This window comes from Phyllostomus hastatus, unplaced genomic scaffold (assembly GCF_019186645.2).
Source record: "Phyllostomus hastatus isolate PE091 unplaced genomic scaffold, TTU_PhHast_1.1 phas_contig_86, whole genome shotgun sequence".
NCBI lineage: Eukaryota > Metazoa > Chordata > Mammalia > Chiroptera > Phyllostomidae > Phyllostomus > Phyllostomus hastatus.
The window spans coordinates 49440055-49456868 of NW_025333977.1; the positions used below are offsets into that span (position 1 = coordinate 49440055).

At 42.1% G+C, this 16814-nt stretch overlaps 1 protein-coding gene across 1 annotated transcript in view; it reads left to right on the forward strand.

The window, feature by feature from the left end:
* MED12L (mediator complex subunit 12L) overlaps positions 1 to 16814 on the forward strand; it is a 316418-nt gene that overhangs the window by 18151 nt on the left and 281453 nt on the right. Inside the window, exon 3 of the mRNA XM_045851889.1 lies at positions 14832 to 14936. Within this exon, the coding sequence (XP_045707845.1) occupies positions 14832 to 14936 (105 nt within the window). The remainder of the gene's footprint in view (positions 1 to 14831; positions 14937 to 16814) is intronic.

Here is a 16814-nt window from a genome sequence, read left to right on the forward strand (position 1 = left end):
ACCTTTGGTTTATACTGCTTGTTCATGCCCTCGGTACCTGTTACCTACCTCCCGTGGGCTGCTTTGGTAGTGGTGGTGAACTTTCAGAATCAGTTGGAAGGCTGGTTAAGCTCCGTGGAAGAGGTGGGGATGATCAAGCTCCTGAAAATAGAGTGAGGCAGAGAGGTGCTCACAGAGGTTTGTGTGCAGACTATGTTTTCAAAGGTGGACTCACGAACATTTGTTTTCTTGGCTCACAATGGTAGGTTTAGCCTCTCTGATTTCAAGCAATTGACCAAAAACAAATGAACAAACTCACTACTGCCAATAACAAAAAGAGACATTACCAATTTCTGTTCTTTCTCTCCTAAGCAGGAAGAAGGATGTTCTGCATTTTAACCTGATTTTTCCTGCACCTGTTTTATCCTTATCACTCAGCAAGTTTTCCTCTCTTATAAATGTGCAATTCATTGGGTGGAAATTGCACAGCTTGCCTACCTATGGGCATGTGCCAAGTGTGGGGTCAGGGGTAGAACTAGGCTGGGGGGATCAAGGGATGAACAAAAGGAACCCGGTTGGGGGTGAGTGTGTGTCAGTTAACTGGGTAGTCTGTGACACACGGCCTGTGTGTGTTTTCTCTGCCCTCAGACCACCCCACACAGGGGGAGGAGGGTTCGGTACTGAGTGCAGAATATGATATATGGAATGTAAGGATTGTGAGGGACTGTGACTTACCAGAGCAGTGGGGGCTCTAAAGAGAAAACTATCTTTTGAGGCTGCCTTAATCAAAATTCTGGGCAGGTTAAACTAGTGGATACCTTAAGTCCTCTTTCCTGCTTTATGATTATGCAAATCTAAAAGTTCAAGTATTTTTCTCTGGCAGTTTTCCTACAATTTTTCTGAGAGCCACATCCAGGTGTTTGATAGCAGAGTGGAGGGTGACATAGTGTTTAAATGTGATTTGAATATGAATTAATGGGATATAATAATTTAGATAAGAGTGGAATAAATGCTAAGTATATTTAGATGTAATCTGAAGCCAAATCTCTCCCACTTTGAAATGGGAAGGTGGGACTGGCTGTCTTACTAGGGTCACTTATGGGTAGGGTGAGGGAAGTGATCACGGGGAATTGGCCCACCTGGGAGCTGCGTGCTTTCAGCATGTCATCCTTGGTGGACATTTCATCCACTTCATTGGCAAGTTACTGAGTAACCGGTCATATGCATGGTTTGGGCCTGTATGTGCTGGTCATACAAAAGATTGCCGTTACAATGATGATGATGATTCCCATCAATGATGATGATGATTCCCAGTGACTGTGCTTGGGTGCCTCACATGTGATTTTCACTTACTGTTTACAGTGGGCATTTGGAGGAAGTGGAGGTATCTCCATTTCACAGAAACGAAGGCAGCCAAGGTTCCAATGCAGGTTTGTTGGGCCCACACTGAACTCCTCAAAGATCTTGCTGCATTTGAGAACTGATTGCACCTACTGGCGACCTGATTCATACATGGTTTCTTAACCATTTGATTTTTGCCCACCTTAGTTTTTCACCCTATAAAATTGGGGTCCATCTGCCTAGGCCACTGATTCTTATGAGGATGGGCATGGATGTCTTGCTTAGAGACCAGGGTGGCCCTGGCCAATATGGCTCACTTCGTTGGAGCATTGTCCTGTAAACCGAAAGGTCGCAGGTTTGATTCCCTATCAGGGCACATGCCTCGGTTGCCGCTTCTGTCCCCTGATTGGGGTGCATACGAGAGACAACCAGTCGATGTTTCTCTCCCTGTCTCCTCCCTGCTTTCTCTAAAATCAACAAGCATGTCCTTTGGTGAGAATTAATAAAAAAAAGGCCAGGGTATGGTATTATGATTAACATGATTTTCTATTCTTTTGCCTGTTTCTCAGTACAGGTGTGAAATAGGACTTGTTTTGTGTTGAGTTCCCATCCTGTTGGTTTAATTTAAGTCCCCACCATTAGTGATTGATGGCCTGCAGGTGTGGTGTGGATGGGGGTGACTATTAATGGCAGTGTAGATGGGAGTGGATGTACAGAGCAGAGTTTCAGATGCAAATTGGCCCTGGTGTTAGAGATGTTGGAGGGGATAGGGGATATGCTAGGTTGTCATTCAGGGGAGTCCTCCCCTAAGTCAGTCTGGCCCATTCCCTTGGCCCTCTTGAGCAGGGTCTCTCTCTCTCTTTTTAAAAAAACTTCTCAGACCACCATTAAGTGACATCTGACTTAGAGAAGATGCAAACAGAAATTACCCCCTATTGCTGTGTTGAAGGACTGGTTGTCCGCTTATACAGAGCCAGTGACCCTGCCTTTCCCAGCTGTTGTACACCCTGCAGAGACAGCCTCGTGCTGCTGCCATGTGGCCTGGATCCTGATTTTGAGGGGTAGTCTTGTCATGAGGGATAGAGCAGAGCTTTCCTTCTTGCTTCCCCTACATGTGTGTTTTAGTTTCCCAGGGCTGCCATAACCAACTACCACACATTGGATGACTAAAATCATGGAAATAGATTTTCTCACAGTTCTGAAGGCTGGAAGTCCAATCCCAGTGCAGAGCCACACCTAAGAGGCTCTAGGGGAGGATCCTTTCTTGGAGCCTCCAGCTTGTGTAGCCTCAGACATTCCTTGGCTGTGGCAGTACAACTCCAGTCTCTGCCTTTGCCTTCCTTCTTGCCTTTTCTCTGATAAGTGCACCAGCCATATTGGATAAGGACCCATCCTAATTTAGTATGACCTCTTCTTAACTTGGTGCTGTCTGTAGAGACACTATTTCCAAAGAGGGTCCTCTGCACAGGTATTGTGAGATTAGGGCTGATATATCCTTTAGGGTACATAGTTCAGCCTACAACAGTGTGCCTGCAAGACCTATTTCTAGACTTTCCTTTGCGTGCCCCAGGTTTGTCTGGTATTGTTCCTTGCCTTCTGGATCCTTCTGGCTCAGGAAGTCCTGGGTCCCCTCCGTTGTTCTTAGCCTTCACCCTTTTCTCCTGTTACCTTCAAATACTTCCTTCATTGATTCTCCGGTGCCATCAAAACATGCACAAGATCCTCACATCTTAGCTCTCCCTCTACTCTGTGACCCCATTTCCCCAGTTCTTCCCTCTTCCCATACTTTTCCCTAAGCACACATCCTGTGTGCTCACTGTCTCCTTCACTTCCCACTCTCCCTCTGCTCCATCCAGTCTGGCTTCGGCCCCTGTCATTCAGGTTGGGAGTGACAGCCGAGTTCCCAGCAGCACTTGCTCCCTTGGTGCAGAGGCATCCTCCTCGGCTTCTGGGGTCCAGCACTCCTGGTTTCCTTCCCCGCTGTCAGGCTAGGCCATCTCAGTGTCCTTTGAAAGCTTTTCTCTCTCTCCTTGGCCATTAACTCAGTATTGGATTTTTTGTGGGGTCTGGCCTAGGCCCTTGTCCCCTCTCACTTCACCCTCTCCCCAGGTGATCTCAGCCACCCCAGGCTTCAGTTAGTACCACTCAGGCAGCTCACAGCTTTAGACTCTGGTCTCCACCTCTCTGCACTCTAGACTTTGATATCTACATGCCGGTCAGAAATCTCTTGTTTTGTTTGCCTGCTATGTCATGTCAGATTTACATTTAAAACTGAACTTATGATCTCCTCCTCCCTCCAGCCCCTCACCAACACTTCTGTACCGTGTCTAGAGCTGTTACCATTCCGGAAATGGGACAGACATCGTTGACAGCCGTGCTCTTCATTATTCCATTATTAACACGTCAATAAAAGCCCTGTTGAGTAGCCCTCATAATTATCCCTCCATATACACCCTTTTCTTCAACTCTGTCACCACCATCTTGATCCTAACTACCAACCTCTGATGTCCTGACTCTTCTTATGAGAGCCTCATAGCTGGTGCCAGTCCCCTTGCCCTCAGCCTCCCATTTAGTGTGACCCTACCCCAGTCAGTTGTTCGTGCTGCAGACTGAGTCAGCTCAGGTGATGTCATCCCTCCACGTAAAACATTTTACTGTTCTATGGTAAAGACAGAAGCCCTTCACCTGGTGTAGACCTTGAGTAGTCTGTCCCCACCTACTGCTCAGTCTTATCTCATACCTACCTGCCTTCTGCTCCTGCTATGACAGCGTTCTTCCCAGCATCTTCCAGCCTGATAGCCTTTACACAGGCTCTCCCTGTCTTCTCTTAACTTGTTGGGGACAGACCTCCTTGTGATTGTGATGCCTTCTTGATGAACTCACCCTCTTATCGTTATGATCTTTGATACCTCGAAGTCTACCTCATCTATATTAATAAAGCCACTCCAGCCCTCTTGTGTTCATTATTTGCATGGTATTTATCTTTTTCTATCTATTTATTGTCAACTTATGTTTTTATATATAAAGTACACCACATAGTTGGGTTTTTGTATGTTTATCCCTTCTGACATTCTCTGTCTTTTAATTGGAATCTTAGTCCATTAACATTTAATTAGCATTTAATTTTTGATATGGTTGAATTTAGGCATATTTATTATTTGTTTGAACTATTTTAAAAAGTAATTTTAACCTACCTCTTGATATTTTAGTTATGTCTCTTATTTTTTTTTAGTGATAACTCTAGATGTTACTATATACATCCCTCATTTTTCAATCTTCTTGGGGCTGATATTGTATCACTTTATGTAAAATGTCAACCTTGCCATTGTCTAAGAGTTCTCCTCTTAACTTAGTTAACACCTACTTCTGACTCAGAGCTCAGTTCCAAGGTCAGTTCTGTAGGGGATTCTTGTTTGACGTCTCAGACCAGTGAAGCCTCTGTTGTGGGCACCCTGAGCAGGTGGTGCTTCTCCTGGGGGCACTGATCACACTTGCAGTTTGCCCATTGTGGGATCCCCAGTACTTAGCACAGTGCTGTAAGCTCGGTTATTTGTTGATTGAATGAAGGGGAGCTCTGCCTTGTGGTTTGAGGAAGGCAAAAGATTTCATGATAATGTACTCCAGGGGATGGGAATGGCATTATGTAAGGCTGAGAGGTTGAAAAGACAATATATGTGGGAAGGAGTATAATAGTCGAGTAGATTAAATGAGAGTTAAAATATAATACTTTTGTAGCTCTAAGTTTTTATAACAATAGCCACCATTTATAGAGCACTTGATGGGCCAGGCACTGTGCTGAAATCTTTGTACATTTTATCTTATGTAATCTCAGCCCTGTGAGTTATTCTTGTCTCATTTCAAACGGAGCATCTGAGGTACAGAGAGGTCAGTTACCCTGTTTCCAATCCCAGGTAAGGGCTGTACATTCACACTCAGATCCCTGTGATTCTAACACTTAGAATGGAAGTGAGACTGGTAAGTGAAGCTCAGCTGTTCAAGGCATTGAATGCCTGTCCTAAGTAATTGTGTTTTGATCCAGGGTCCGCATCAGGTGGAGAGAAGGTCCACAGATGTTATTGAGGGTCTGTAGACTCTTATGCTAGATACTTCTATCCTTTAGCCCCTTCTGGAAAAAAAAAAAAAGGTGGAAGGTCCTCTGAGGCCTTTGAAAAGGAGAGTGCAGAAAAGAAAACTGTTTCAGGACAATTAACCTGGCGCACTGGGCAGACTGGATTCCGGTGAAGTCTGGACGGAGGAGGGGCCATGTGTGAGGAGCAGTGGCCAGGGCCTGCTGTGATGTCAGCCAGAGTCTAGGGCGGTGGGTGTTGTATTTTAAAGGGAAGAATGAAGGTGAGATGTTTAGAGGGAAGTATGGATGAAATTGGTTAATGATGAGGTGTGAGGAGAGAAAGATTATTCCCTTATCTTCTGAGGCATTTATATCTGCTAACTGTGAGTGTTGTCTGAAGACCATTAAATATATACCTGTGAGGGGCGTTATCATAGCCTCATTTCTCAAACTGGGATCTGCAGACATCCACAGGGATCTGAGAGAATGTTCTTTTCAGGAGAAGGTGGACAAGGCTAGGAAAAATAGCTATAAGGCTGTTTTTAAAGTTTCATTTGTTTTGGGGAAAACCCTGGCTAACACAGCCAGCCTGACAAGCGCATAGAGGGGCATTTTTCTGCTTCTGTGGTATTGTCGTCCCCGGTGGACATTCCTGTTCACTTCATTGACAGTTGTTGAGTTAGTTTGTTAGATGTGAGTAGGTGACTTCGGGAATTGAATGTCTCTGCGCACGTTCTGTGAGTTAGATGAGAAATCTGGGTGAGGCAAAGTGGGTGTGTGTCTCTGTGTGTGGGTTAGTGTGCCTTCTTACTGCTTTTTAGATGGTCATTGAAACTGTGCTAACCTGATCTTTTTTCTTTAAGTGAGAAAGAGCTTAACCAGTTTCCCAATTAGTGTCAAAATGTTTTCACTTTCCTGAAGAAACGTTTATTGAAATTAAAAGATTGCTTTGAAAATGATCCAAAAAAATAAGATCATTCTCTGAAGTTCAAGGTAAATGCATGAGATTTATGGGTGCATTTGGAATTCGCCCAAAGTATTGAAGGTCTTTTATTGTATTAGTATTAAATATGAAAATGCACAGTGCACACTGGCCTTCCATGTGGATGCAGGCCAATTTCTAGGCTTTTGTTTCTGTTTGTCTCTGGGTACTGTCTCCTTAAAGTTGCTTTAAGGCTTGTTATTTTAGTTACAACCAATGACAAGACATGCGAGAGACCTCTTTCTCTGTGTTGATGCTATGCTTGGACCTATTATGTTTTTAACATGTTGAAAGCCTGGTCTGGTGCATGGCTGCTCTAGGCCACTGGGCAGAGACTGTGAATATATATTCTCAGCTGGTGTTTTCTCTTGGCTAAGTAAATATTAGGCATGAGTTACACAATGCTCCCTTGATGCTACCAATGATAAATACATTTAAAACTCTCTTACATTCATCGCTGTTCTGTCTCTTCCAACAGTTACTAAAAATATTTTTTTTTACTCCCCATGTCAGACAATGGGAAATTTTTAAACCTTTAGTAAGGGTCCTTTTACTGGAGAAGGCTTGGCACTGCTGATCTGGTGTCCAGAGCACAGGTCTAGGACTGAAACCCTGATGAATGGTCGTGTGTGCCTCAGGTTGTTGGGGTTGTAGTTGTCTCCCCTTTGCAGAAAGGCAGAGTAGCAGCCCATTGTTCATCTGTCATGGGAACCACTGATTAGGTGTAGTGGAACAAGTTTAAATCTCTAGAAGGAGCATTTTAAGAATTTTGGTGGTGATTTTGAAAGGGTTGTTAAAAGATGAACTGAAGCATATTAAACTTTTAGGAATTTATTTGAGCAAAAATCAATTCAAATTGGACAGCACAAAAGCAGAAATAGTTAGAAGCACTCCATTGATGGGAGCTGGGGAAAAGCTTTTATGGAGAAAATGTGGAAGCAAAGTAAGGAAATCATTGATTGTCTATAGTTTAAATCCTAGTTGGCTTTTTGTGATTAGCTATTCTTAGGTTTGGCTTTTGACACATTAGAGCCACCTCAGTCGAATGGCCTCCTCATTTAATTAATTTAACAACCCCCTCTTCCTTTTTAAACAATGGTTTTGTTTATATTTAGAGAGAGGTAAAGGGAGGGAGAAAAGGAGAGAAATATCGATATGCAAGAGAAATATAGATCAGTTGCCTCTCACACACTCCCAAACTGGGGACCTGGGCCACAACCCAGGCATGTGCCCTGACAAGGGATTGAACTGGTGACCCTTTGGTCTGCAAGAGGACACCCAGTTCACTGAGCCACACCAGTCAGGGCAATAATTTCCCTTTTTGGTGAACCTCTTGTACATGAGACTAATCAAAAACTTGGTATTAATGCCACTCTCAGTCATCATGCCCTTTTCTCATCATGAAACTCAGATTACAATGTTAAATTCATGGAGGAATTGCTATTGCTGTTTATTCTGTTTTTCATCTTGTTTCTGTTTCTCTAAGTGCAGTGAGACCATCTGATGTGTTGCTGATGGCTGCAAATACGCTTTCAAAGTGTTTGGGAGAACACAGGGCACCAGGGAGAGTATAAGAGGATGATACCAAAAGACTGAGCATACACCTTAGCCATGGCCCCCATGAACCGAACCAGTTGGTGTCAATAAATTTAAAAATGTATCTGATGAAGTATCAACCTGTTTTAGCCACATAGCTTGTTAGTTAATATTTTGTTTGCATTTCCACAGTACCAGAGGTGTTAATTCAGGTACAACAGGAGGTATTTGCTGTGGCACAGACTCCTTGTTCAGCCAGTGGCTATTCTAGAGCAATTCTATAATCAAAGACCACCTTAGCAAGAGAGCCTGGGACCTTCTGTTGTGCTGCCATGGCCTTGGCAATGGACTCAGCAATGGTTGCCAGAGTTTAGGATAAGTCTCTAATCAAATGTTTGTCTGTACTAACTCTAAGCCAAGGAAGAAGGGACTGTCCAAATGGCCCGCATCCAGAGGGGTTAATTTCTGTTTGTAAACTTTGTTTTGGTTGATGCTATAAATACAAGGGAATGGACTGATGTTGAGTTTCTGAGGTATTATGAAGGAACAGTAGAACAATAAATACAGCAAGAGCACATTGTCCTTTCATCCTCCATCTGTCAAGTCTGTCAAGGCAGTCAATACAGTCAAGACAGTGAGTTGCCCAAGCTTAGGGACCATTACCAAACCTCCATAGGAAAAGGAGTAACCAGGAGGCGTACATAGGGCTCCCTCTGTAAGTGTGGATTCAGCATACCAAAAAAAAAAATCCCATTGTTTTGGGAAAATTTAGGGTTTAGCATCATTCAGCCAAGACTCAAACATGGAATTGTCATGTATTGAAAGACCACCTAAATATGTGGGCCTGATGGCAAGCCTACAAATGATCTGATTCACACTGCCTGTGTCTTTTATATATGGTAGCACATTCAGTGGATCTAATTTTCCCACCCCCGGGCTGGGTTAATTGAGGCAAGGAATGAGGGGATGTGGATTTAGTGCTTTAGTTTTATAAAAAAGACCTGCAGAAAAATGTAGGCATGCAGTGGCATTTAGGATACCAGTGAAATTCCTTATAGGGTGAACCGAGGGGGTCTCTCGCTTCATGTACTGATTTTGGTTTAGTATGACAAATCCAGTAGTTAAGTTTCCTGCAGTAGCCGTTGTTTGTGAAACCCTAATTAAAATGTTGTCCTCCCACTCATTGATAGAGAGAATAAGCAGATAGCAAATAGGCAAAAGAGATAACTGTTTTCATATTGGAGATGAAGGTCTTGATCCATGATCTTGGGAGAGCTGTACACCTTGAGATGTTGTCTGCTTCTGGGATGGCATCTCCTTGGTCAATTTTAACTTTAGATCTCTAGCTGTGCAGTTTTAAGAGTCTGGAGAGCCCTTTTCAGTTGGGAGAGGTGAATCCCAAGGTTCAAGTCTCTGAAGTTTGGCTACTGCCTGGGTAGTGAGGAGGACCTGTTATGGTCCCTTACAACCAAGTTCAAGCGTAGTCTTTTTTAGGTGTCATTTTCTAAGGTTCTAAGTTGTGAAGGTTCAACTGTCTGTAGGAGGAAAGGTCTTGGAAAGCTCTCTTTACCCAATGGAAATACACTTTGACATAATGCATTTTAATAAACCTTTACAGTATTGACTTATGTCAGAATTGATGAGTGCAGGAAAAACATGTGGTTGTATCGTCAAAAGCATAGGTTACTATTTTGTAAGGCATTAATTTATACTTTTTCCCAAAGGTGTTGATTTAATTGCCATCAAAACCAATGGTAGAACTTTTCCCAGGGTGGTTGACTCAGTTAATTTAGCTAGGTTTAGTTTTGTTACCACTGATCCTTCCAACTTTCCCCATGACTGAGGATGGTAAGGACAATGGCAATTCCATTGGGTGAGCCATCCATTTGGGGACATTGTCAGGTCCTAATGTCACATGAATAAATTGGTAGAGATCTGGGATTCCTGGGTTGTAAGCTCCAATTCCAATTCTAAATTCCTCTTTAGGATTTGGAAAATCTTTAATGGCTCTGTGTTCAGCCTTTGACGATGGCGAGTGGTTATATCTGGTGTTCCAGGCTCAGCAGGGGGCCTTCCTTTAAAAGGCATTCCTTTTAAACAAACCTCTAGCTCATTTTCAGAGTGAAAGACAGTTGAGTACAGGTATTAGTAGGTTCAGAATATTTTAGGAGAGCAGGGAAAAGGGAAGGAGCAGTCCCAGCTATCAGGGTTGAGTTTAGTCAGTGTACACTTTTTTTTTAGATTCACCATTAGCTTTTGTTTAAGCTTTCATTTGCCTTTTGTGAAGACTGTTTTAGAGAGGCATTTTTTGGATTCATTTGTTTTCTTAGAAGCTTCTGCATACCAATAAAAACACACCCCATTGTTTTGGGGAAATTTGGTCCTTTTTTTCTCTAGGGCACCTCGGAAGTGGATAAGCCTATCTAGGTTAAAAGTTCCCTACTTGGCCACTGTAATTCAAAATTATCTTTGGTAAGGTTAGCCCACTGGTTCAGAAAAGAACCATTTCTGGGTCTGTAAGTTTTATGCATGTTGTTATCAGGAGTCCCAGATGAAGGTGTCCCAGATTGTTTGGAGTCAGAGAAATAATTTTCCTCTTTTTCTCCTTTTTGTTCCTTGAGGGCTTGCACTGGGCCCAGTCCAGCTTAAATTAAGTTGGACCCAGTCCGACCTCAGAACCAGTTTGTGTTCTAGGTTGTACCCAGTCCAATTTCTTTTAAGTGAGCTGACCTCAGACCCAGACTGAAGAAAGAAAAGCTCAGAGAAATTTGAAGAGCTCTTTTAAATGCAAAAATTTGGGGTCTTAGATACCTGGTACTCCGGATGCAGGGAGAAAGCAGTGAGCTCATTGGGTGCTGCGGACAATCTTACCTGGCTGCTCCTGGCTCTTGGGTGCCACTGGGGGTCTCCTATGGGTCCTAGTTCTGACATCAGAACTGTTGAAAGAAAAACCGAGACATTAAAATTTTAGAAATGTATTTGAGCAAAAGGTGATTTCAGTTGGGCAGCACCAAACTGAAGTGGTTGGGACCACTCCATTGCTGGGAGCTGGGGAAAAACCGTTCTAGAGGAAAGGTGGAAACAAAGTAAGGAAATTAGTCATTGTTTATAGCATAAATGCTAGTTAGCTGTTTGTAATTTGCTAACCTTAGGTTTTGCTGTTAAAACCTTGCGGCTTTTAGAGGTTTGGATCGGTTTGCTTATGTAGGTGCCACCAACATTAGAGCCACCTCAGTCTGATGACCTCCTTGTTGAATTAATTTAATAATACAGCTAGCAATATAGACTCTAGAGTCATGGGGTAGTGATTTAGAATATGCTTATTATGTTAAGTATTCAAACAGGTTGTCATTCACTTATTTATTCTTTTGACAATAACTTACTGAGTGCCTATGTGTGCTGTGTGCTATGTGCCAGGCACAGCTCTATGTGCTCGGCACTCATCTGAACAAAACAAAGATCCCTGGTCTCACAGCCCTTATGTTCTGGTAGGGGAAAGAGACAGTACATGTTGTGAGTAAATTACATGGTGTTTTTGGTGACAAGTGCTGTGGATTTTTGGAAGATTGGAGTGCTGGGCATGAAGTGAGTAGGGTGAGCAGTTCCAGTTTTCCATAGGGTCATCAGAGTTTCTCATTGAGAATGTGAAATTTGAGCAAAGACTTCAGGTGGTTATGGAATTGCCCATGTGGGTACCATGAGGAAGAGCAATCCAGGCAGAGGGAACAGACAGTACAAAGGTCCTAAAACTTGAGAACACCCAGCTGGCATACTGGAGAAACTGCAAAGAGAACTGAGAACAGTATGGCTGGAGTAGGGTGAGCAAAGAGGGGAGTATGGTTCAGAGTGAGGTCAGAAGGGTAATAGGGGCCAGGTCACATAGGGACTTGTGGGATGTTATAGGACCTTTGCTTTTACTCTGAGTTGGGGAGTTAAGACAAGTTATGAGCAGGAGTAATATGCTCTCATGTTTTAAGAACCCTGTGGCTGCTGGATTGAAAATGGTCTTCAGGGGACAAGAGTAGAAGCAAAGGGGAGACTGGATGGGAGCCAAATTAGGAGGCATTGCAGTGTCCACGCAGGAGATGATGGTGGTCCTGACCTGGGGTGGTAGTGAGTAGTGGTCAGATTCTGGGTGTATTTTCATGCAACTTACAATCCAAGATTGAAAAGTTCTCAGAATTCAGGTCTCCCAATAGTACCTGTGTGAATCCTTGTTTGAGGAAAATCTGATGTGGTTGACAGATGTGTAATCATGGTTCCATGTTCTTTTACTTCTGGGGAATTTGTGTGTGTGTGTGTGCATGCGTATACACATAGGGCATGTCTCTCTAGGCCAGTGGTTAGCAGTAATACACAATAAGCAGCTCTCTGAGCCAGTTGTTAGTTTAGAATAGAAAGTTAAGCAGCACTAAATGAAACTAATTGGTCCTAAAAGCCTCACACATTTCCTCTCGATTAAGCTAGAACATATTTTTAGTGAAAACATATGCTGTTACCCAAGGTTTCTCGTAATACTCTGATGGTAAATGAAAGATAATCAGTTTTCTTATCATGACCCCATTTGTGTCCCTTCTTTCTTAGACTCTTGAGACTACAGAAATTTCATTATGTAGTTTTGCCGTAGATTGTCAAATAATTAATTTGAAACTGTGGTAGCCAGTTTGAGATGTCTTCTGACAGGTGTGCAGCTCATTTTCTGTGCAGATCATGACTTCAGTAATCTTCGGTGCTTGGAGGAGACTTGATTGTCATAGAGCTGCATTTCCTGTAGTGGGGTCTTTGGAAAGCTTCCTAAGACAGTGGCTCACCAGGGTATTAGGTAGAGCCACACAATTAAGTTACATGGAATGTCTCCAGAAGACCTCAGTTCTCAGCCAAGGTGACCGTTCAGATGCTTATATATCATGGACTGCTTTGTTGTAAGGCTTCCTGCCTAATCACAGCTGTAATTTTGGTCAGTTGGGGTTTTTGTTTTTTTTTTTGTTTTGTTTTGTTTTCATTTTACCCTTGCAGCAATTATTTATGAGGAATAAGTGTATATTCCTATTCTTGTGTTGTGGACAACATTAACCCAACAGTTACTAAGGCCATTTCTTGGCTTGGAGTGAAGGGAGTAGAAAGTAGCTTCCTCTGCTCAAGCCTTTTTACGTTTTCAAGTTTGTATTTTAGGAACTCTGATTTAGTTCTTTAACTTAGTGATCTGGGCAGTGTAAGGTTTTTCTTTTCCTTTTTTTTTTTTTTTTTAAGCTGGACTATTTTTGATATGTTGTGACCTTGGGAAGAAAAGTTCCTGTATCTATCCTGTAAGAGATCCTTTTTTAAGGAGAGTCTGAGTTGTGGCTACATATTTTTAGATCACATTTTCATGTGTCATTTATAATTTGGTAGCATGGGGTCAGGGAAGTTTGTCTTCCTAGTCTAGGATTGGGAAGTCAGTGTTTCAGTGTTGGCTCTTTCCATGTACTGTACTGGGTCAGTGTGCCTCACTCTTCTCATCAGTAAATGGGCATGAAGACACACACTTACCATCTACCTCAGAGTAGGTAAAGATCAACTGAGCCAGGATGTATGAAAAAAGTCTGCAAGCTCCAAACGTTCCTTTAATTGCAGGTCATTGTGTTGTTTGGTTATCACAGAGCTGGTGCTTAAGAACCTTTCATTTTTGTCTTTAACTTGCTATGGGGCCTTGGGTAAGTTGAGTGAGCCAGCTTTCTTGAATGTAAGATAGGGGTGTGCATAGGGGCTGGCTAAGAAGGAAGAGTTGAACTATAGGCTGTCTAGAATCAACTCAAAAAGTTTAGTTTTTGTGTACAATGGCTGTAGCGCTTAGTCTTTAACTTCATTCGAAACACTTTTGTTAGATTGTATTGTGACAGCTGTCATATCAGCATGCATTTTAAAAAATGATTAAAATTGGTGAAATATTTATTCATTATTATTATTTTTAGAGAGGGTGAAGGGAAGGAGAAGGAGAGGGAGAGAAACATCAGTGTGTGGTTGCCTCTCATGCACCCCCAGCTGGGGACCTGGCCTGCAACTCAGGCATGTGCCCTGACTGGGAATTGGACCAGTGACCCCTTAGTTCATAGGTTGGTGCTCATTCCACTGAGCAATACCAACCAGAGCCAAAATTGATGAATTTTTGGGCAGCCATTTTAGTATTGAAGGTACAAGAAAGATATGCAACATTTTCAGCTTATTATGCTTTATTATTTTAAGAAAGGTAAAAATGCAACTGAAACACACACACACACACACACACACACACACACACAAGATTTGTGCAGTGTATGGAGAAGGTGCTGTGATTGATCCAGTGTGTCAAAAGTAGTTTGTGAAGTTTCTTGGCACTATTGACATTTTGGCCGAATGGTTCTTGGCTGCGGAGCTGTCTTATGCACAGGAAGACAGATGTTCAGCAGCACCCTGGCCTGTACTCACTAGAAGCCAATGGCAGGAGATAGCCGACATATTTAAAATACCCAAATCAATAAAGCTGTTGGTGAAATTAAAAATGTATATTTTATGTTATAGGAAAAGCCATACAGACTTTTTGGCCAACCCAGTAGTTTAAAAATTCTGTGATTTTATGTGTCTGTGTGGGGGAGGAATTTTTTGCTCCCTCGCCCCCAAAGTGGTTAAGTTAAAAAATTTCAAACTTGCAGAAGTTAAAAGAATGGTATAATGAACACCCATACCCCTGTAGCTAGAGTCAGCAGTTGTCAACATTTTGCCTCATTTGTTTTATCTCTCTCTACACATTTATACATTGGGTTTGAAACTTTAATTTCTGCCCTCTTCAATGTGCATTCAGCAGTTCTTTTCTACAGAGTGTAGGAAAGTTAGTCATTAGGCTGTAGTATGAGGGGTAAGTTGGAGTGTTTACATCCTTCTGATTAATCAATATCTTTTCTTGAACAGGATGAACTCACTGCTGTGAATGTAAAGCAAGGCTTCAACAATCAGCCAGCCTTTACTGGAGATGAACATGGCTCAGCCAGAAATATTGTAATTAACCCATCAAAGGTATGCTAATTATCTGTGTCCCAAAACTTCTGTGAAAGTATGTGTATGTGACACCCTTGGTAGTTAATGTTGATAAATTATTGTTATTTAAACTACAATCCATATTCAGATTCCCCCCAATATCCTGTAAACTGTCCTGTCTAGGATCCAGTTGGGGATCATGCATTGCATTTGGTTGTCCTGTCTCTGTAGTTCCTATTAATCTCATACAGCACACTCTCCAGCATCTCGTTTTGTTTTTGTTTTGGGGGAGCTTTCAGGACTGCTGTTTTAGGAGGGTCCAGTCCAGTTACTTGTCTTATATTTTAATCCTTTGTTCTAGATTTGCCTGGTTGTTTTCTCATGACAGGATTCAGGTTGAATACTTTTGGGAAAAAGACTACATTGCATCACATCAGAAAACACGCAGTGCCAGTTTGCCCTCTTGTCGGTTCCACCAAGTTTGATCACTTCAGGTGGTGTCTGCCATCTCTTTACATCGTAACAGTGTCATGTGTTCCTTGTGGTAACCTGTGTGGTGACACTTTGAGAACCTGTGAATATCCTTTTCTCCAATAAAGTTTCATTCTGTGATTTTAGCATCCATTGGTGATTCCTGCTGAATGATTTATTTTGCTGAGGGATGCAAAATGATGGTTTTCTAGTAGTTATTATTTTTCATACATTTATTACTTGGCATTCTTTTGTAAAGGACATCCCATTTTGGAGTATCACTTTTAACTCCTAGACTCCTTTTAAAATCTGATGTATTATTTTCATTTTTCCTTTTTTTAAAATTTTAATTGTTGTTCAGGCACAGTTTTCTGTCTTTTACTCCCATCCCAGCCCACCCCCTAGTCCTCCCCAACTCCCTCCCATTTCCACCCTCTGCCCCTAGTTGTCCATGTGTCCTTTATACTTGTTCCTGTAAACCCTTCCCCTTTTCCCCTGAAATTCCCTCCCCTCTACTCTCTGGTCACTGTCAGCCTGTTCTCTATTTCAGTGTTTTTTGTTATATTTTGCCTTTTTGTTTTGTTGTTTAGATTAATGTTGAAGGTGAGATCATGTGCTATTCCACTGCTAGGATTGTATCCTAAGAACCCTGAAACACCAATCCAAAAGAACCTATGTGCCCCAATGTTCATAGCAGCACAATTTACAATAGTCAAGTGTTGGAAGCAACCTAGGTGCCCATCAGTAAATGAATGGATCAAAAAACTGTGGTACATTTACACAATGGAATTCTATGCAGTAGAAACAAAGAAGGAGCTCCTACCCTTTATGACAGCATGGATGGAACTGGAGAACATTATGCTAAGTGAAATAAGCCAGGCAGTGAAAGACAAATACCATTTTTCTTTTTGATACTCAAATTGTCTTATATTTGGCCAGTGGGGGTGCCTTTAACCTGGCTCTTGAGTCCTTTTTTTTGAACACTTTACTTCTGACACAATAATGTATTCCAGGTTCATGTTCTTTCCCTGTGCCAGCTCCAATGTGCATGCTTGGCATAGTCTTTGCTACTAGAGTATCATAACTTCTAGGTCATTTCAGTGGACAGAGATGGGAAACATGTTTCGATTTTTTTCTGTTTTCCTTCCCTCCTACCCTCCTTTCCTCCCTTTCCCCTGCCTCCCTCAATGTCACAGGACTTTTTCCTGTTTCATCTTTATTTCCTTTCTCCTAAAGTGAGAACTCTGCCTCTCAGCAATATCAACATATTTATTCATTTATCTTGCAATACACATAAAAATTTCAGAATATATTATACTAATATCTTCAACAAATTGGTAAAATTTTCAATTTTTTTACAATAATTTTTGTCCTTGTAGTACTTACTTTCATTAACAGTATTTAGTCAACTAGAGCCCCAGAGTCCCAGCCACTTACAACCCCAGC